Source organism: Geotrypetes seraphini, chromosome 9, assembly GCF_902459505.1.
Source record: "Geotrypetes seraphini chromosome 9, aGeoSer1.1, whole genome shotgun sequence".
Lineage (NCBI taxonomy): Eukaryota > Metazoa > Chordata > Amphibia > Gymnophiona > Dermophiidae > Geotrypetes > Geotrypetes seraphini.
The window spans coordinates 153,881,147-153,900,642 of NC_047092.1; the positions used below are offsets into that span (position 1 = coordinate 153,881,147).

At 40.2% G+C, this 19,496-nt stretch overlaps 1 protein-coding gene across 4 annotated transcripts in view; it reads right to left on the reverse strand.

Moving 5' to 3' along the window:
• Nucleotides 1-19,496, reverse strand: part of PLOD2 (procollagen-lysine,2-oxoglutarate 5-dioxygenase 2) — a 169,350-nt gene that overhangs the window by 36,049 nt on the left and 113,805 nt on the right. For all 4 annotated transcript variants that reach the window (XM_033959381.1, XM_033959382.1, XM_033959379.1 and 1 more), the window contains exons 9-11: nt 5,132-5,257; nt 3,779-3,900; nt 2,248-2,352 (exon numbers count right to left, since the gene is read on the reverse strand). In XM_033959381.1, the coding sequence (XP_033815272.1) occupies nt 2,248-2,352; nt 3,779-3,900; nt 5,132-5,257 (353 nt within the window). The remainder of the gene's footprint in view (nt 1-2,247; nt 2,353-3,778; nt 3,901-5,131; nt 5,258-19,496) is intronic.

A 19,496-nucleotide genomic window follows, 5' to 3' on the forward strand; every position in this document is an offset into this window, starting at 1 on the left:
GTGTATAAGAGAGGGGCAAGAGATATGTATTTGTTATGAAATATAATTTGATTGAATTTAAGTGCTGTTTAAAGTGTAAAATGTTTGTATAATATGTTGCACTTATTGTTAGCTTTAAAATAAATAAAGATTTTTTTAAAACTTGTCCTGGAGACCCCCAACCAGTTGGGTTTTCAAGATATCCCTAATGAATATGCATGAGGCAGATTTGCATATTTGTCACCTCTACTGTATGCTGCTTGTTGACACACCCCATATTTTTATGTCTATTGATATTTATTATTATAAGTTTATGGGGTCCTTTTATCAATGGTCTTTTAAGTTCTTTTTAATTTTTTGATTTATGTATTTTTTTAGTGGTTTAGTATTATTCTAATTATGTTTGTTTTAAAAGTTTTATAGCCCTGAAGTAGCCTATCAGAGTGAAAATTAACTAAGTCAGGATTTGTGTTTCTTACCCCTCCTGCACCTGTTGTTTATTATGGGTGTTGGATCAACTTCTGTGGATTGGTCTGTCGTTTGTTTCTTGTTCATTGCGGATATCCTGAAAACCTGACTGGCTGGGTGTGATGCAAGGACTGGGGCCCAGAGGCACTAAAGCCAGCGATCGTCTCTAAACTTGTTTTGACAGCCTTTGTGACCATCACATTTGCCGACCTAATGCACAAAATGGCTCACCGTATTTTTCCCCTCAATCGCCCATTTTCTGATCCGGCCATGCGAATGAATTAAAACCCCATGCAAACTAGCCAAGCGATTGATGCACTAACATCGCTTGGCTAATCACAAAAAAAACCCCAATGATTTTAGTGATTCGAAAAAACCAACAAGTCTGCCTGGTTTTTTTTCTCCATTTTTTTTTAATGGCTTTTGATGGATTTTGCGTGTTACATAACAAAAAAATAAAAAAGCCCCCCACCCAATGACGGCCCTTCCCGACAACCTCCAATGAAACTGGCACTGGGAATCCCCCCTCCTCCAACGCTAGCAAAAATTGGCAGGAGGGATGTCCATTCCCTCCTGCCATGCTGCCCCTCCTCGCATGAGAAAAAATGGCAGAAGGGATGCCCACTCCCTCCTGCCACTGAAGGCCCATCCCCACACCAGGCGCCCCACCAAGAGGTTCCAGCAGGAGGGAGTGGGCATTCTTCCTGCCGGTCGTCTTTGCAAGGGGGATGGGTTCCCTGCTGCAGCCGCTAAACTGATCGCGGCAGGGAGATTCCCTTACCACGATCGGCCCAGCGACCGCATCTATTTGAAATGTAGACCAGCATTTTGCTGACCTACATTTCAGGTGCCTGTTGCAACCCTAGGGAGATGCCTAGGGCCGCCATAGCTCGCCTAAGGCCACTTCTGGGCGAAACCACACCTAGCCTTGAGAGAGCTTAAGCCTCCCTAGGCTTGTGAAAATGCCTACAATGTAGGCTTCCTACTTTGGGGTGTTTTTTTTTTTTTTTATGTGCGTCCCGATTGGCTGGTTAGACAGCAGTAGTACGCCTACCGCCACCTAAAATCGGGACACCGTTTATAGAATTTGCCCTTCAGTGTCCACTTACTCTACTCTATTACAAAGTACTTGATCCACTTTTATTATTTAAAATTTTTATTATTATTTCATATTACATCAAATTAACATTTGAATAACAACAGGATTATATCCAGGAAACATTTACATCCAATTGAAAAATGTCACCATTCTATTAAAAAAAACAACAACAACAAATCCACATCAATATCAAAGTACTTCCATTAAGAACTAAACAAGAAATGGATCCAAGGCGAGAAAAATGGAGGATAACTAAAGGAAAAACCTATATAGGACATTATACCTGAATTACCGCTTTGCTAGATCCACTATTATCAAAGGCAAGCAATTATGGTAATCCAGAATACAGCAGCTAAACTGCTTTTTAAAGACATGAACTGGGTATATGCTACCTTTTGGATCTCCTGCACAGTTAAATCCTTTTTCAATATTTGTCCCTTGGCTTTTTTTAAGTTCTACATTTTACTTTGCCCATTCAACTTGGCATGTAATACAAGTTTACGTTGCACCTAGTTTTTAAAAAAGAATCTGCTCTATTGATTACTCCTCTCTCTTTTATATCTTACTCTATTTAGTGTAATGCTAGATTTTTTTTCACCCACTACCTTTTTCTTTTCTTTAATTACTGAATGCATCCTATACAATTTATTGCATGCCTAATGCAAGACATCCTATCAAACTATTAAAATTAAGAGCCATACCTGTTTTGTATGATAAGTATCTTCAAAATTCTGGGGTTTGTCAGCACGACGTCCGTATCTATGCTAAAGTAATAGTCACATGTTTTGTCCTGACGGCAAATATCCCTGTGGGGAAGGGAGGAATACATACAAGTGAAAAACAGCAAACAAAAAATTGCTGGATTAGTTGAGGTCTAAATTTAGGAATATTTGCTTTAGGAACTTAATGATAAGTCTCTAAGCCTAGCTGAAAATCGGTACATAAATCAAGCTTGGGTCTGATGCAGACAGCTATCATAGGCAGCCATGCAAAGTTAACATGGCACTCCGTTCTCAGAAGTACCATCTTTGAAAACGGCAGTGCCTGACCTCACACGATGCATCCTGGGATGCATCACATGGAGTCAGTCTACCAAATAAGGGAACTGTCCCTTTATATGGTACTCTGGGTGGCATGCAGAGGTTCTGAATTTTTATTAGTTATGAATCTGATATTATGGCTTAAAGCAATAACACTTTTTTATTACCAGGACTCCTGGTCGCCATGTTACAACCATAATCAGGCTCCAAGCCAATCATTATTAATATTAAATAAGTAGGAAGACATGTACAGATACAGTTTGTATTAGCATTGAGAGTCTTCAACATCATTTTGCATTTTAACATGAATACTATAAGCTTATATTTTTCAAGCAAAAGTGTGACTGGTTGTATTATACCACCATTTGTACTTTATTAAATGTAAAATTTCTAATAAAAAGCACAGTAAAAAAAACCAAAACCTATTGCTGCCAGCTTTTTTTCTTTTTTTAATAACGAGCAACATCTGTTCTATGTCCCAAGGCTGCAATTGCTCTCCTTATCCTAGAATGCATCAACTGAATTCTCACTGCTGGATCCCAGCCAATGAAGGAATGTCAACATTTAACACTTGTACCATCCTTTGATTCTAAACAGAGACACCTAATTTGCATTATTATGCACATCAGCCAGGAACAGTTTCATGTCAAAATATAGTCTTCTCTGTCAATGGAAATAAAAGCATCCAAATAACATTTTCATCTATGTATATCAATGCTTCTCACTGCTATTCCACAGGCCCCCTCAACAAGTCATTTGTAGACTGGCAAAAAAGTGCAAATTACCTCAATTTGAAAACCAAATCATATGACGGTTCTCTACTAATACAAATCATTGCTCCCAATGTTTTGGGTCTTAGATATATTTTATGTAGATTATTAAATACTTTTATTAAAGCCTGTATCTTGAATATCAATATCTCCACAGCGTTTTTTGTTTTGGCTGAATTTGCATTTTTTGTGGAGTTTTTAGGGTCATTTTTTTTTTTTTTTTTTTTTTGCTTGTGCTTCAAATTCTGCTACTATTCAGAGCTCAGGGAAGAGGAAGAGATGCATATACTTTTGCTCAAGGAAACAAAATGCTTAGCAGTAATCTGAAAAGTATGTGTATGGAGGGGATGCTAAGAGTACGTTTTGATTTATGTGAAGATGATAAATACTATAAAATAGTGCTCTTTGGTAAAATGTATTACATTCCCATGTTTCGTGCTGCAGCTGGACTCAAATGCTCTTCAGGGCCAACAATTTTCAGTTTTTTGATCATATTCTTTGCTTGCTTCCAAAATTTCTGAATGTGCCTTTCATGGCAAACTTCCTGTATTAGAAATATAAATCAAAATGATTAAAAAACAAAACAAAGATCTGTGCTAAAGTTTCCAAAATAACTTGTAAAACCCAACATGCTCTTTAGTTGAGTGATCTTTATATAACAAAAAAAACAAAACACAAGATCTAAATCTTCAGAATTTGTGTTGATCTTTCCAGTTTATAGATCTATAATGAACAGATGTGGTGAGGAATAGAGAATGACACGGTGACAAAATTCATCACCGTCCCCGCCCCCGCGGATAACCGCAGAAACAATCTTCATGTCATTCTTTAAGGAGAGAGGGAAGCATCAGAGTATGAATTGCCACAACCACTGACCCACAAGCTTTGCTTTGAAGAATGCTGGTGTAGGAGGATTGAGGTTGAGATAGACACTACAGAATGGCAGTCTCTGGTATCCAGAGCAGATATTGTGATGTCATAATGCCTCATTCCACCAGTGCCTAAGAGCCAATCACATCAGTGATGCCACAATGGCTTCATTATCCTTGGCTCACATAAGAATCAGAATAAGAATGGGCACAGCCACTGACCCGCAAGCTTTGCTTTGAAGAATGCTGGTATCGAAGGACTGAGGTTGAAATAGACACTAAAAAATGACATGGGATTATTTCCCGCGGTTATCCGCGGGGACGAGAACGGTGATGAATTTTGTCACCGTGTCATTCTCTAATGAGGAATCAAGCTCGTCTCTAAGCATAGCAATACAGTATTAGCACTAAGCCACTGTACTTGTCCCCACCAATCTTTTTATAAATTCACAGACCAATGGTGCTAACACAGGGGGCCTTTTACTAAGGCGTGCTAGCTGATTTCAGACACGCTAAATACTAACGCACCCATTATATTCTATGGAAGCGCTAGCATTTAGCGTGTGCTAAATCGACTAGCGCGCCTTAGGGCTCCTTTTACTAAGCCGCTCTAGCGGGGTTAATGCACACGACTTTTCATCACGCGCTAAACCCGGCGCTGGCCATAAACTACCGCCTGCTCAAGAGGAGGCGGTAGCAGCTAGCGCGTCTCACGGTTTAGTGCACGCTATTACTCGCGTTAAACCGCTAGCGTGGCTTAATAAAAGGAGCCTTTAGTAAAAGACCCCCTCCCCCCAATTTTGATGCCGGCCCAGGAGATGCTACAGTGGTGGATTGCCCTCCCATACTGTTCTATGTAATTGTATTATTATGCTGATGTAAGATGAAACTCAGATCAATACTTACATTGTTATGAATAAACATATCAATTTTCTCCTTGGGGTAATCCAGAATCAACAGTTTATTTAGAAATTCTGGAAGGAAAGGGGTTGGCTGTTCAATAAACACACCAATTGTTACTCTTGGATATTCCTGAAATAAAAAAAAAATATATATATCTATATATATATTAAAGAAAGTATATCTCAAAAATGAATTTTATGGTTGATGTGTATAAGCTTCCACTGAACTTTACCTTATTATAATTTTTTCAAAAAGCTAACTCTAGTGAAGGCTGAAAAGCACAACTTAGCTGAATTGTACTTGCAGGTCTGATTAGTAACAACATTTCTCATTAGTGAAATGTGATTTTTTACAGTTCTCATTCTGTGATAGGAAGCAGGATTATTTAGTATTCAGTACTGTTTATTAGAGGTGTGCTTTTGTAAATGAGCACTCGATTTGTTTGGGTAACTAAAAATTTAGAAACATAGAAACATAGAAATAGACGGCAGATAAGGGCCACGGCCCACCAAGTCTGCCCACCCCAATAACCCTCCCCTACTTTCTCTGTGAAGAGATCCCACGTGGCGATCCCATTTTGACTTAAAATCAGGCATGCTCCTGGCCTCGACCACCTGCAGTGGAAGATTATTCCAGTGATCAACCACCCTCTCAGTGAAGAAGTATTTCCTGGTGTCACCGTGTAGTTTTCCGCCCCTGATTTTCCACGGATGCCCTCTTGTTGCCGTGGGGCCTTTGAAAAAGAAGATATCCTCCTCCACCTCTATACGGCCCGTGAGATATTTGAACGTCTCGATCATGTCCCCCCTCTCTCTGCGTTCCTCGAGAGAGTATAGCTGCAATTTTTTCAGCCTTTCCTCATACGGGAGATCCTTGAGCCCCGAGACCATCCGGGTGGCCATACGCTGGACCGACTCAAGTCTCAGCACATCTTTGCGGTAATGCGGCCTCCAAAATTGTACACAGTACTCCAGATGGGGTCTCACCATGGATCTGTACAATGGCATAATGACTTCGGGCTTCCGGCTGACGAAACCCCTACGTATACAACCTATGATTTGTCTATCCTTAGATGAAGCTTTCTCCACTTGCTTGGCAGTCTTCATGTCCTCACTGATGATCACCCCTAAGTCACGTTCTGCTACAGTCCTTTGTAGGATTTTCCCATTAAAGGTGTACGTCTTGCATGGATTTTGGCTGCCCAGGTGCATGACTTTACATTTTTCGGTATTGAAACTGAGTTGCCAGGTCCTGGACCAGTGCTCCAGTAGGAGTAGGTCATGCACCATACTGTCAGGCATTGAATTTCCGTCTGGCCCTGTGCTTTGGTCTGACGTGTTCCTGCCTACTACATTGCATAGTTTGGTGTCATCGGCGAATAGCGCTATTTTACTTTGAAGTCCCTCAGCCAAGTCCCTTATGAAGATGTTGAATAGGATCGGGCCCAAGACCGAGCCCTGTGGCACACCACTGATCACCTCCGTCTTTTCGGAGGGGGTGCATTTCACCATCACCCTCTGCAGCCTACCTCCAAGCCAGTCCCTAACCCATGCTGTCAATGTGTCTCCTAATCCTAAGGAGCTCATCTTGTTCAACAACCTGCGGTGTGGCACGCTATCGAATGCTTTGCTGAAATCCAAGTATACGATGTCTAGGGACTCCCCAACATCCAGCTTCCCTGTCACACAGTCAAAGAAGCTGATTAGGTTAGATTGGCAGGACCTCCCCTTAGTAAATCCATGTTGACGCGTATCTCGTAGATTCTCCTCGTCTAAGATCGTATCCAATTGGCGTTTGATTAGAGTTTCCATTAGCTTGCTCACTATTGATGTGAGACTCACTGGTCTGTAGTTAGCAGCCTCCGTCCTGCATCCTTTTTTGTGGAGTGGAATGACGTTAGCCGTTTTCCAGTCCAATGGGACTTTACCTGTACTAAGGGAGAGATTGAAGAGCGCGGATAGCGGTTCCGCCAAGACGTCACTTAATTCCCTGAGTACCCTGGGGTGTAGGTTGTCTGGTCCCATTGCTTTGTTAACCTTGAGATTAGATAGTTCAAAGTGGACAGTGCTGGGTGTAAACTCGAAATTTCGAAATGGGTCTGCAGAGCTATCCCTTGTCTGCAACTGAGGGCCGGATCCCGGCACCTCACGGGTGAAGACTGAGCAGAAGTATTCATTTAATAGTTCAGCCTTTTCAGAGTCCGATTCTACATAGTTCCCGTCTGGTTTCTTAAGGCGTACTATCCCGTGTTTCTGTTTCTATCACTAATATACCTGAAGAGGGGTTTATTGCCCTTCTTGATGTTCTTCACTAGATTCTCCTCCATTCTAAATTTGGCCTCTTTGCCCTTTGTTTTGACTGCTCTTGACTTGACCAGATAGTCTTCCCTAGAGTCCTGCTTTCCTGATTGTTTATAAGATATGAACGCTCTTTTCTTTTCTTTTATGAGGTCTGAGATCTCTGCAGAGAACCACTGTGGCTTATTGTTTCTTCGCCGTTTACTTACCAATTTAATAAAGCGGTTGGTTGCTTCTAGTATGGTAGCTTTTAGAGTTGACCACAATACTTCCACATTATCTGTTTCTGCTCGATTATGCAGCGCCTGATGGATGAAATCCCCCATGCCCTCGAAGTTGGCGTCCTTGAAGCTGAGGACCTTGTTTAATGTGTTAGATTTTGTGAAACCTTTCCTGAGATTGAACCATACCATGTTGTGGTCACTGGAGGCCAACCTGTCGCCCACCGAGACCTCTGTGACACTTTCTCCATTGGTAAGTATCAGGTCCAGTATTGCCCGATCCCTTGTTGGCTCCAATACCAGTTGCCTGAGTCGTGCTCCCTGAATAGAGTTTAATAGCCTTCTGCTGCTGTTGGACGCAGAGGAAAGTGTGGTCCAGTCCACATCAGGCATATTGAAGTCACCTATCAATACAGTGTCCCCACGCAAGGTGATATTCTCTATATCCTCGATTAATTTCATATCCAGGGCCCTTTTTATCAAGCTGCATTAAGAGGTTTATAGCGCGAGCCTGCATGGTAAATGCTCTGACACTCAAAGAATTCCTATGAGCATCAGAGCACTTATCTTGCCGGGCCGCACTAAAAACCTCTAGCCCAGGGGTGTCCAACCTTTTGGCTTCCCTGGGCTGCACTGGCTGAAAAAGATGTTTCTGGGGCCGCACAAATACGCAAACTCTGCAGCAAGACAGAGGAGGGAGCCGGCAAGACGGTAAACACCCAGAGGCAGCAGAGGAAAACACTGCATCGCTCTTGACCAGGGCCGCACAAAATACTTCATGGGGCTGCATACAGCCCTCGGGCCGTAGGTTGGACACCTCTGCTCTAGCCCAACTTGATAAAAGGAGCCCTTAATGTGCATACAAATCAATTATATGGGCATATATCTATGAATTAATACACATACAATTTGTGAGCTTAAAAATGCTCTGTACATGGCGCTGGAAAAAAAAAAATCAGCACTGAACAGTATTCTATAAAGGGAGCTTTATAGAATTATACTTAGCGCTAGAATCCACACGCAGCTTTGGGCGCAAGCATTTACACCAACTGAAACCAGACGTAAATCCCGCTGTCAATTTGTGTGTAGATCCCTGAATTCTATAACACTGCATGCATTTTAAGGGAATACTCTGATCCATCTATGTCTCTTCCATCATTATACTCCCTTTACAGATCTGTGCAGAAACACTTAGGGGTCCTTTTACAAAGGCGCGGTAGCGGTTTAACGTGTGGAATACCGCGCGTTAAACCACCTGCAGCGCTAGTACCTAACGCCTCCATTGACGAGGCATTAGGATTTTAGGCTGCCGCGGGGGTTAGCACATGATGAAATGTCCGACGCGCTAACCCCCGTAGCACGCCTTGATAAAAGGAGCCTTTAGGCCCTCTTTTACTAAGATGCACTAAGCGTTTTAGCGTGCGTTTAGCACAAGCTAAATCAACGCGTGCGCTAACCGCTAATGCGTCCATAGGATAACATGCACGTGTTAGCATTTAGCGTGTTATTAGCACGCGCCAATATTTATCGCGAGCTACAAAGCATAGCACACATTAGTAAAAGAGGAGGTAAGGTGCTATTCTATAGCGGAACATGTAAGTGTTGTTCATATTTTCCTGTGTGCCTTTCTTTCATTATAATGCTTTTCTGTGCCAAAACATTAGTGCAAAAACAGTGCATAATGCTACATGCCATATATAAAATTCCCTAGTTAATGTGTATGCAAAGAGTGACTAAATGAAATTAATATGAAAAGATGCCTTAAAACAGGGGTTTCAAAGTCCCTCTTTGAGGGCCGCAATCCAGTCAGGTTTTCAGGATTTCCCCATTGAATATGCATGGGATCTATGTGCATGCACTGCTTTCAATGCATACTACAACCAGAACAAAAGGTGTTATCCTGCCGTTGTATTGGGCGATGGTGCGTCCACATCTGGAGTACTGCGTACAATATTGGTCGCCGTACCTTAAGAAGGATATGGCGTTACTCGAGAGGATTCAGAGGAGAGCGACACGTCTGATCAAAGGGATTGAAAACCTTTCATACGCTGAGAGATTGGAGAAACTGGGTCTCTTTTCCCTGGAGAAGAGGAGACTTAGAGGGGATATGATAAAGACTTAGAAGATCATGAAGGGCATAGAGAGAGTAGAGAGGGACAGAAAGAGAGAGAGAAAGGGTGACAGAGAGAAATAGAGAGAGAGAGAGAGAGAGAGAAAGAGAGAGAGAGAGAAAGATTGGAGAAACTGGGTCTCTATTCCCTGGAGAAGAGGAGACTTATAGGGGATATGATAGAGTCTTACAAGATCATGAAGGGCATAGAGAGGGACAGATTATTCAAACTTTCAAATAATAAAAGAACAAGAGGGCATTCGGAAAAGTTGAAAGGGGACAGATTCAAAACAAATGCTAGGAAGTTCTTCTTTACCCAACATGTGGTGGACACCTGGAATGCGCAGAGTACGGTACTGGGGTTCAAGAAAGGATTGGACAATTTCCTGCGGGAAAAGGGGATAGAGGGGTATAGATAGAGGATTACTGCACAGGTCCTGGACCTGTTGGGCCGCCGCGTGAGCGGGCTGCTGGGCACGATGGACCTCGGATCTGACCCAGCGGAGGCATTGCTTATGTTCTTATGACTTTGAGATCCCTGCCTTAAAATGAGCACACACCAAAAAAACTAAACAAAACATCTTTCTTTGGACATGCACTCCTCTACTGTTTATACACAGCACAGTAGACACCTTGCAGGTTCTCAAATATGGAAATGTTCTATTTATATTAGTGGTTTCACCCAGTCTCTAAGGTTGAAAGGTCATACCCAGTCAATCTGGTTTTCAAGAACTCTACAATGAATATTGTTTTGCATACAATGGAGCCAGTGCATGCAAATCTATCTTAGACATATTCCTTATATTGCACACATGCTGAGAACCAGACTGAATGCCTATGTCCTGAATATTAGACTGAGAACCACTGCTGTACATGAAGAAAAAAAAAATGAAGGCTAGTAAACAGTAGAGAGTCACACTTTAGGAGATTAATATAATTCATTATAATAACAATGTAGCTCCAAGTTTCCAATCTTGAAGCACCAGTAGATATATTATACTAAAAATAAACTTGTATGTGTTTACCTAAATAAGATTTTGCTTAAGAATGAAATAAACATTTGAAACATTCTCACTGATGCAGTTCATTTTCTGTTTAAAATAACAGGACGCGCTTATAAATATTTGCAAAAGAAAAAATTCTTGCAGCTGATTTCAAACACACTGTATACAATCTAGAAGTGCAATGTAAAACCACTTTAAAGTAATATTTGGAAAGCATGCTTACTTATACACACACACTCACTTTTATTTCACAGATCTGAAAATACAGAATGCCACTGCAGATTTTGCTGGTTTGGAAAGAAGGTTGACCACGCTGTGCTGTCAGATAACTAGATACTAACAGCCAGATGCTCAGAACTCCTGTTCTGTTCTCTACAGCACAGGAGAATACCGCGGCAAACAGCAATGAAAAAATAACGTCCCAATGTTCAACATTAATAGCATGCAAATCATATGTGTGCTATTAGTGATGCTTCAAAAGTTATAAATGAGTTGTATAAATAATCAAATATATAACAACAGTCCAAACTCTACTCGTATGAAGGGGTCTCAATTCAGTCCAAGCATCTCTCTTCTATTGAACTAGTTATTTCATTAATGCGAAAACAAACTTTCTTATCGTGCAGGAAAAGACCTCAGAGATAAGGAGTGGAATGGCAGTGACTGTCAATTAGACTATGAAGGGTAGTAGTCCTTATCAGTGAGGTCTTTTCCTGCACGATAAGAAAGTTTGTTTTCACATTAATGAAATAACTAGTTCAATAGAAGAGAGATGCTTGGACTGAATTGAGACCCCTTCATACGAGTGGAGTTTGGACTGTTCTTATATATTGCTATTAGTGATGAGCATTGGGAAGTTATTTTTCGTTAAGGAGAAGGAAACATGCCCGGCTCATGCACACACGATCTGAGCGGTAAGCACAGGTCTTGTGCACATGCCCAGGAGCCAGGAAGAAGACAGCCCCGTAATGCAAGTTGGTTCAACTTCACAAGGATCCCACCCTCCTTAGCACTCACTCCTGGGAAAAGCAGAGTACAGGCTCTGCCCTGCCAAGAGACAGAAGAACTGGTTAACTCCTAATGGTCAGAGAGGCAGGGAAGAGGCTCCGCCTGCAGATCTGCACCACTTCTTTGATTAAGCCAGAGCCATCCTGCAACTGAGCCAGTGCTGCCGCTGATCTGATACTAATTTCCATCTGCCTGGCACTGTTCCAGCCCATCCCGCACGGGTTCCGAAGCATTTCAACTCAATTGCACTGATTTTAGAACAAGCCCAATCCCCAAGAAAAAGCTCCCTGTTCCAATTCTAAAATAATGCCAGCTCGGAACTGGTGTTAGGGTTCCTGTAGTAAGGGCACAGTTTGATGAGTGTGCTGTTCCTGAGCTTTGGGAGAGAATATCTAAGCAGCTCGTTTGAACACATCTACATACAATTTGAGCTGATCTTCAGCGCCCACGTAGTTCTCTGCACCGATGCCCTCTGAGCATCATGTGCAGCCAGCGCTAGTCCGGTCATTTATTTGCATTCTTGGTGCCTAAATGTTGCCACTCTTAATAGAATTACCCACTAAGAGGACAATTCTATAACTAGGCACCACCAAGGGTGCATGGTAGAAGCCTATTCTGTAACAGAACGTAGGCACTTAGGGCAAGATTCTGTAAGTGGTGCCTAGATCCACACGCACCTAGCCAAATTCCACGCAGATTCTACATTTTGTTAAATTATCTTAATTGGTTTGATAATTAGTCATGTTGTTTTAAATCAATTAAAAAAAAATGATTTGAATTGAGAACTAAGAAATCCATGCGGAACTCAGTTTGGCGCCTACATCTAGGCACTAGCAGACACCACCTACCTGTGCCTATCCAAAAAGTAGGTGTGGTTAAGGGTGGAGAACAGGTGAGGTATGACTTAGGTGCTGGTAGGTGCCTGTGTTAGACACTTGTAAAGTAGGACAGGAAATCCTTGGCCTACATTATTGGCGCCTAACACTAGGATGCTTATGGGACCTGCTAGATGTGATTCTATAAATGGCACCTAGCGGTTGATTGACAACCACACCTACAAGTTAGGTGCCGCTTACAAAATCAGACCCCTAGATCCTTTTTTTTTTTTTCTATCATTACTTCTTTATTGAGTTTCAATTTTTTTATGACAATAATAATCATATGCAATCAACAGTATCCAACTTATATCAAATCACAAAAGAAATAAAATAATAAGGTAAAATAATCATGTTTAAACTGTTTGTTAATCCACAATAAAATAAAGGAGGAATTCCATAAAGACCGAAGACTAATTTACTCCCTCACTTATTAAGGAAAATGATGATCGCCTGAAATAGACCTAATCTAGACTTTCATTCCTGGATATTGACAGGGGTACTAGCAGACCTCACCTCATTTTCCAAAATAAATCTCGTCAACTGTGTTGAGTCAAAAAAGATATACCTGGCCCCCTTGAAATTAATTAAACATTTACAGGGAAACCTTAATACAAAACTAGCTCCCAGTTTTAAAACCTTGGGTCTCAATAGCAAAAATTGTTTCCTCGTTTTTTGCGTTAATCTAGACACATCTGGAAACATTCTTATTTTTTGATTCAGAAACAAAACATCTTTATATTTGAAAAACAGCTTCAATAACCAATCTCTATCTGAATCTAAAGCTAATTGCACAAATAATGTAGCAAATGTAAATTGTTCTGAATCTGATTTTTCTATTAAATTCGTCAAGTCCAATAGATCTAGTACAGGTTCCTGATGCTCTTCCAGAGTTCTCTTCTTTCCCAAGGAAATGTAATACATTTTAGAAATGGGTGGAAAAGAGTTCTGTGGGATTTTCAGAATCTCTGAGAGATATCGTTATTGAAATAGTTATTGATTTAGGAAAATTAATCAATCTTAAATTTTGTCTCCATGTGATATTTTGCAAGACTTCCATCTTGAAATTAATGTTACCATTTTCTTTCATTAGGAGCTGATTTTGTGCTCTAAGAATTTCCAATTTTTCCTCTTGTTACCCCTAGATCCTTTTATAGACTACTAGCATAACCTAATATCAATGTGTCTAACATTTAGGTGATTTAATTCACAAATAATGGAACCAGCAGTATAAACTGATAAATATTTTTCTAATCCATTAGACTAGTACCATAAATCCAGACAATAATTTCTTATTATATCAGAATATACTGTATCTTCTATTTTAAGTAGGTCTTCTATCTTAAGGTGGAGAAAAGACCTCAACTCTGGAGCTTATACACCATCCGGTGTTAATATCACACTTCGTGATTGCTCCTGATTTTAATCACCGGCCAAAAACCACTGCCCTCCCTGTTATCATTTTTTTCATCTAATTGCTTGTTATTATTTCTTTTTACATTTTTTCTTTTTATCAATACAACAGTAAATATTAGTATCAGGGAGGGGGGGTATAGCAACCAGATGAAAACTCATTCGCAACTTATAACAGAGTCTCTTTAAATAGTCTTAAATCATTTGCTGGAATCTATGGCACTTAGATATACGAGAACAAATTTATTGAAGTCAAAACACGTGTTCAAAAGTCAATTATCTGAAGGGTTGTATCCAACCGTAGTGAATCACGACTGCTATCAAACTTATATACAGTCTTCAGACTTCCTATCGTTAGCCGCCTCACTCTTTAACATTTAAGTGCCCACACTTACATCTGCCATAGAGCTGGCATAAGCTAAAGCACTTAACTGCACCAGAGATGGTAAGATGCATGCATAAGTAGAAGTCCCTCCTATGGCCTGCACATGCTCTGCCCCTGTATATACACTATGCAAGTTAAGCAGAGTTTGCAAAATATCACAGGCAACATAGTGGAATATAAGCACACAAGCATGAGTGCATGCAAGTAATCTAAACATTTACATGTGGAGATGTTAGCACTTAGTTTATGGAATTACTCTTTAAGGGATCAATTCAACATCAGGGTACTTTCTTTTAGGAATACCACAAGTTGAGGGCCCAGATTCCATTACAGAAAATTAGCATACACCATCAGCATACCTTATATTTAGGCATAACTGGGTGCAGGTAAAAACAGAAATAGGTAATTTACAGTATTCTACATGTTACATCTTTTATTGGTTTTCTTTGTGATTTGCAAACCATTTTGAATGATATTTGTAGCCAGGAAAATGGTATATACATGTGAGTAAATAAATATAATAATAATAATAACTTTATTTTGTATGCCGCCATACCCAGGGAGTTCTAGGCGGTTCACATCAATTAATTAGGTTACAAACAATGAAATCATTGGAGTTAACAGTTTAGAAATGTACAGGTCATTGAAGTTGACAGAAATATACAAGAGTGTACAATAGGAAGGTAATATTTATTTACAGGAAAAATACAGGTCATTAAAGTTAACAGGTTAGGAGAGTACAATAAGAAGGAGTAGGTGGAGGTTCACTTACATTGAGGGGAGTTGAAGAAGAAGAAGAGGGTGTGTTAAGGGTTCTATCCGTGGAATAAGTGTGTTTTGAGTTTTTTTTCTGAAGTCAAAGTAGGTGGGGGGGGGGGGGGTCGAGCACAATTTGGGCTAGCCATGGGTTCAGTTTAGCTGCCTGGAAGGAGAAGGTTTTGACAAGGAACCTTTTGAAATAACATAGTTTTAGGGATGGGAAGGCAAACAGATGAATTCTGCAGGAGCTCTTATTGTTGTAATTTAGATTGAAATGTGGGTAGAGGTAGCTCGGGGATATACCAAATACTGTTTTGTAGCAGAGGCATGCGAACTTGAATAGGACTCTGGACTCAAATGGTAACCAGTGCAGATTATGGTAGAAGGGGGTGATGTGTTCCCATTTGTTTAAGCCAAATATAAGGCAGACGGCGGTGTTCTGAATCAGTTTTAGTCTCCTGGTGGTTTTCTTCATGCAGCCCAAATAGATGATGTTGCAGTAATCCAGGATGCTGAGAATGGAGGATTGTACTTAAATATGCCCTACCTATGTGTCTAACCATTACATTTATGTACTATGCTACTTATGTGCACCAAGATAGAATAGTGCTGAGCTACCCTGCTGGTACTTTTGTGGGTAAGTCTATACTTAAGCAAGTAAGTGCTAGAATTCTGCAAAATTTCCAAGTGCAAAGAACTCATAAATGCGGATGTCCAGTTATAGAATTGCCCTTAAATGATAAATTCTTAGTATACCTGATCTCCTATTTTAAACTGGATTGTTCCACCAGCCCTACACGCAGAATATATATGTTTAGCCACCCTATTATAAAAACCTGCCGATACAAAAGATTCCTAGACAGAACTCTTGCTTTCCAAGCAAGTCAACAGAACGGCTGGCTAGGTAACATCATCAAGCATTCCTCCTCCTACCTCAACTTCAGAAAACTAATTAAAACCAACCTGTTTAACCGATTTGTAACCAAGAACTCATAATGCCTTATCCCTGTATTCTACTTACATGTAATAGATGCCCCTACAATGTGACTTACTCTGTCCTCCTTCCTCCCTACAAATATTCATGTATTCAAAGACTTCATTGTTTATTTTTTCACTGAATGTCCAGCTCTTCTTATTGTAAACTGCCTCAAACTACTTTGGCGGTATATAAAAATAAAATATTATTATTAGTCGTATTCTAGTTCATCCTTTGATCTATCATGTAAGACAGAATGCATTCACAAACAATACATGCATACATAGCCTCAATTATTTTGGGTGAAACTGATCTGATCAAAAATAATTTTTAAGCCAACATGTGACCCCAATGCTCCTCAAGGTGGCCCAGGCTGACTTTGCCTTTCACTTCAAGTTCACGCTGCCGGAAGTGAAAGCGTCTAACGAGACGCCGGACACCAACACTGACTTCAAAGTCACTGCACTGCTTGAGCTGTTTGTCTCGCAGTGAGGTTTTTGGGGGGTAATGCCAAGAAGAGGGACTGTGAGAGAGTGGGTGAAGGCTGAAGGTGGGCTTGAATGAGAGCGAGTGAAGGTTGAAGAGGGGTCCAAAGGGGGAGGTTGAGAGAGAGTTGGTAAAGGCTGAAGGGGGGTTAAGAAAAAGAGTGGGTGAAGGCTGAAAGGAGGAGGGTTTGAAAGAAAGTAGGTGAAGGACAAACCATATGTGTGGGGGGGAAATGGAAGGGCTGGAGAAGCAACATTTCTAAATTTGTGGAAGGTCTGAAGAATTGAGACAGGTGGGTGGATGCCAACTGGCGGGGTGATGGTGTGCGTGGGAGGATGCCAAACAGGGGGAGAGGAGTATTTACGACCCTCAGAGCTTTCTCATTACCATTTTGCAGCACTCAAGGTGAAATAGATTGGAGACCCCTGTTCTAAGTGCTCCTTAGTGCACGGTCTGAATGTTATTTCATCTTAACAGCGCCAGAAAGCAAAAGAAGAACACAATAAATTAGAGATTAGGATCGAACCCAACATATCTTGGCTTAAAAGTGGGATTAATTCTTGCTGTGGAATGAGCAATCATATTTAAAGATACTTATCCAAGGGAGGGATTCTGTACATTTTATTCCATGTTGAATACCTGTCTCTATTTCATGAGAAAACAGCTTGTTTCTCAAAATGTGTACGATTATTTTGTTTCACAAACCTGAAGGCCAAATGTTTGCAGGTACTTTAAACCTGTAGACTTTGCATCAATTTTCAATTTTCTCCCTCTGACATATGTCACAGGCAAAGAACATATGTCACAGCCAAAGAACTTTGCACAGATGTCACTTGCAACTTGCTTTTTATGTGGCTAGAATTTTACTGGAAAAATACATGTGCAAACCAGCTTATTTGCAGTGACCTTTCATATTCTTGGCCAGGTTTAAAAATAGTAAAACAATACCAAAAGGCAATGTTCAAACAGCCAATTTAAACAAGAAAATTGCAATTTATCTTCATAAAGGACAATTTGCAAAGACATTTATGAAGCAGGTAGTCAAAGTGCTGCTAAGTGGTAAACCTACTGGTTAATTTAACCCGTAAGGTTTATCCAGATAATCAGCACACAACTGACTAAAACTGTGACTGAAAATGGTTAAATCTAACTGCATAAAACTGTTCATAGTCAAAAGCGTGCGCCGACAAAGGTGCGCCGAGACAACTGAGCGCAAGGCGGAAGCCCGCGCCAAAGAAAAACAGTGTTTTAAGGGGCTCCGACGGGGGGTGTTGGTGGGGAACCCCCCCACTTTACTGAATACAGATCGCACCGGCGTTGTGGGGGGGGGGGTTTGTGGGGTTGTAACCCCCCTCATTATACTGGAAACTTAACTTTTTCCCTGTTTTGACACTGGCAGTCTCTTGCGTACGCGACATATATGTTATCTATTCTATTAAAATTCTGGAATCTCTTGTGGCATTTGTTAAGTATAAACCATGCTATAACATACTAAAATATTTATATGGCCCACAAATATATGCATTTTCATTCCTGTGTCTCATTATAAATAAAAGTTTACATGGTCTGCACACAGATTTCTGATCAAGCATTCCACTGTTGAAAAAAAAAAGTGAGATATCCCTGGTGATATATACATTTGTATTTATACCTAGGAATATATACACATCTATACCCCTACCCCCACAAACATATATGCTATAGAGTTAACATTTAGAAAAAACACATCTGTTTTTAATCCTCCCTTTCCAGAGACTGAAGTTGAAAAGTTCACAAATCTTTTTAGCTTCTATGCGGGGAGGAGAACAATTTTCAGAGCCATTTACAAGAGCTAACAGTGTTTTATTAAAAAAAAAAATTGCCCTTCCTTAATATAGCTAAAAGGTACATGTTTTCAGGAGCATGTTTTGGTCAGGATCAGTAAGTGTTATGTATGATTGTAAGTTTACACATTATTTTCCTTACAAAATGTATCCACACAAAGAACAGATGCAAAAGTCTCTTGTGTACTCTGGACATGAAGCAACTTGATGCAAAGTCAATGGGTAAAAATAAGTTATTCCAAAGTGAAGTCTACAAACTTCCTCCTGAAATGCTAGCTTTGAAATAAGACATCTAAAATCAAGTAAAGCTGAACTATGAGCACAAATTTCCATTCATGATTTTCTAGCATCAATTTAATATAGAGTGTATTACGTCATACCATACATCTGCAATTCTAGCCACTCCTTCGGAATTTTGGGTTACCACTAGGGATGCACAAATCTGTTCAACATAGGTTAACCATGCCTCATACCAGATGTGGTTATAGAGATTCAATATTATAATTTTATGTTAGCAGGGAAGCTATAGAACTAGAGGACTTTAAATGAAGCTGCAAGGAGGTAAGCTTAAAGCACAACATCAGGAAATACTTTTCCATGGAAAGACTGGTAGATGCCCAAAATGCCTTCCTATTAGATGGTGGGGACAAAAGCAGTGACTGAATTTTTTTTAAAAAAAGACATAGAATAAACACAGGGGATCCTTACATAGCATAAGGATGGAATTAAAGCAAAACGTAAATGACACTCACATGTTAAAAATAAAAAGCACAGATGAAGGTATCATGCATGGAACATCAGGTACAAACCTAAACAAAGCCATATAGAGAAGTAACCTGTATAGTGTGGCAGGTACAACTCTCACTATCTTACTGGCTTATTAAGATTAATAAACCACAAATTATATAATATCTATGCTGTTTAAAAGCTAGTTAATAAAAAGAAAAAAAAAAAAAAGGTACAAGATGCATACAATTTTATGAAAAGGTGGAAAATATAACACTGGAATTC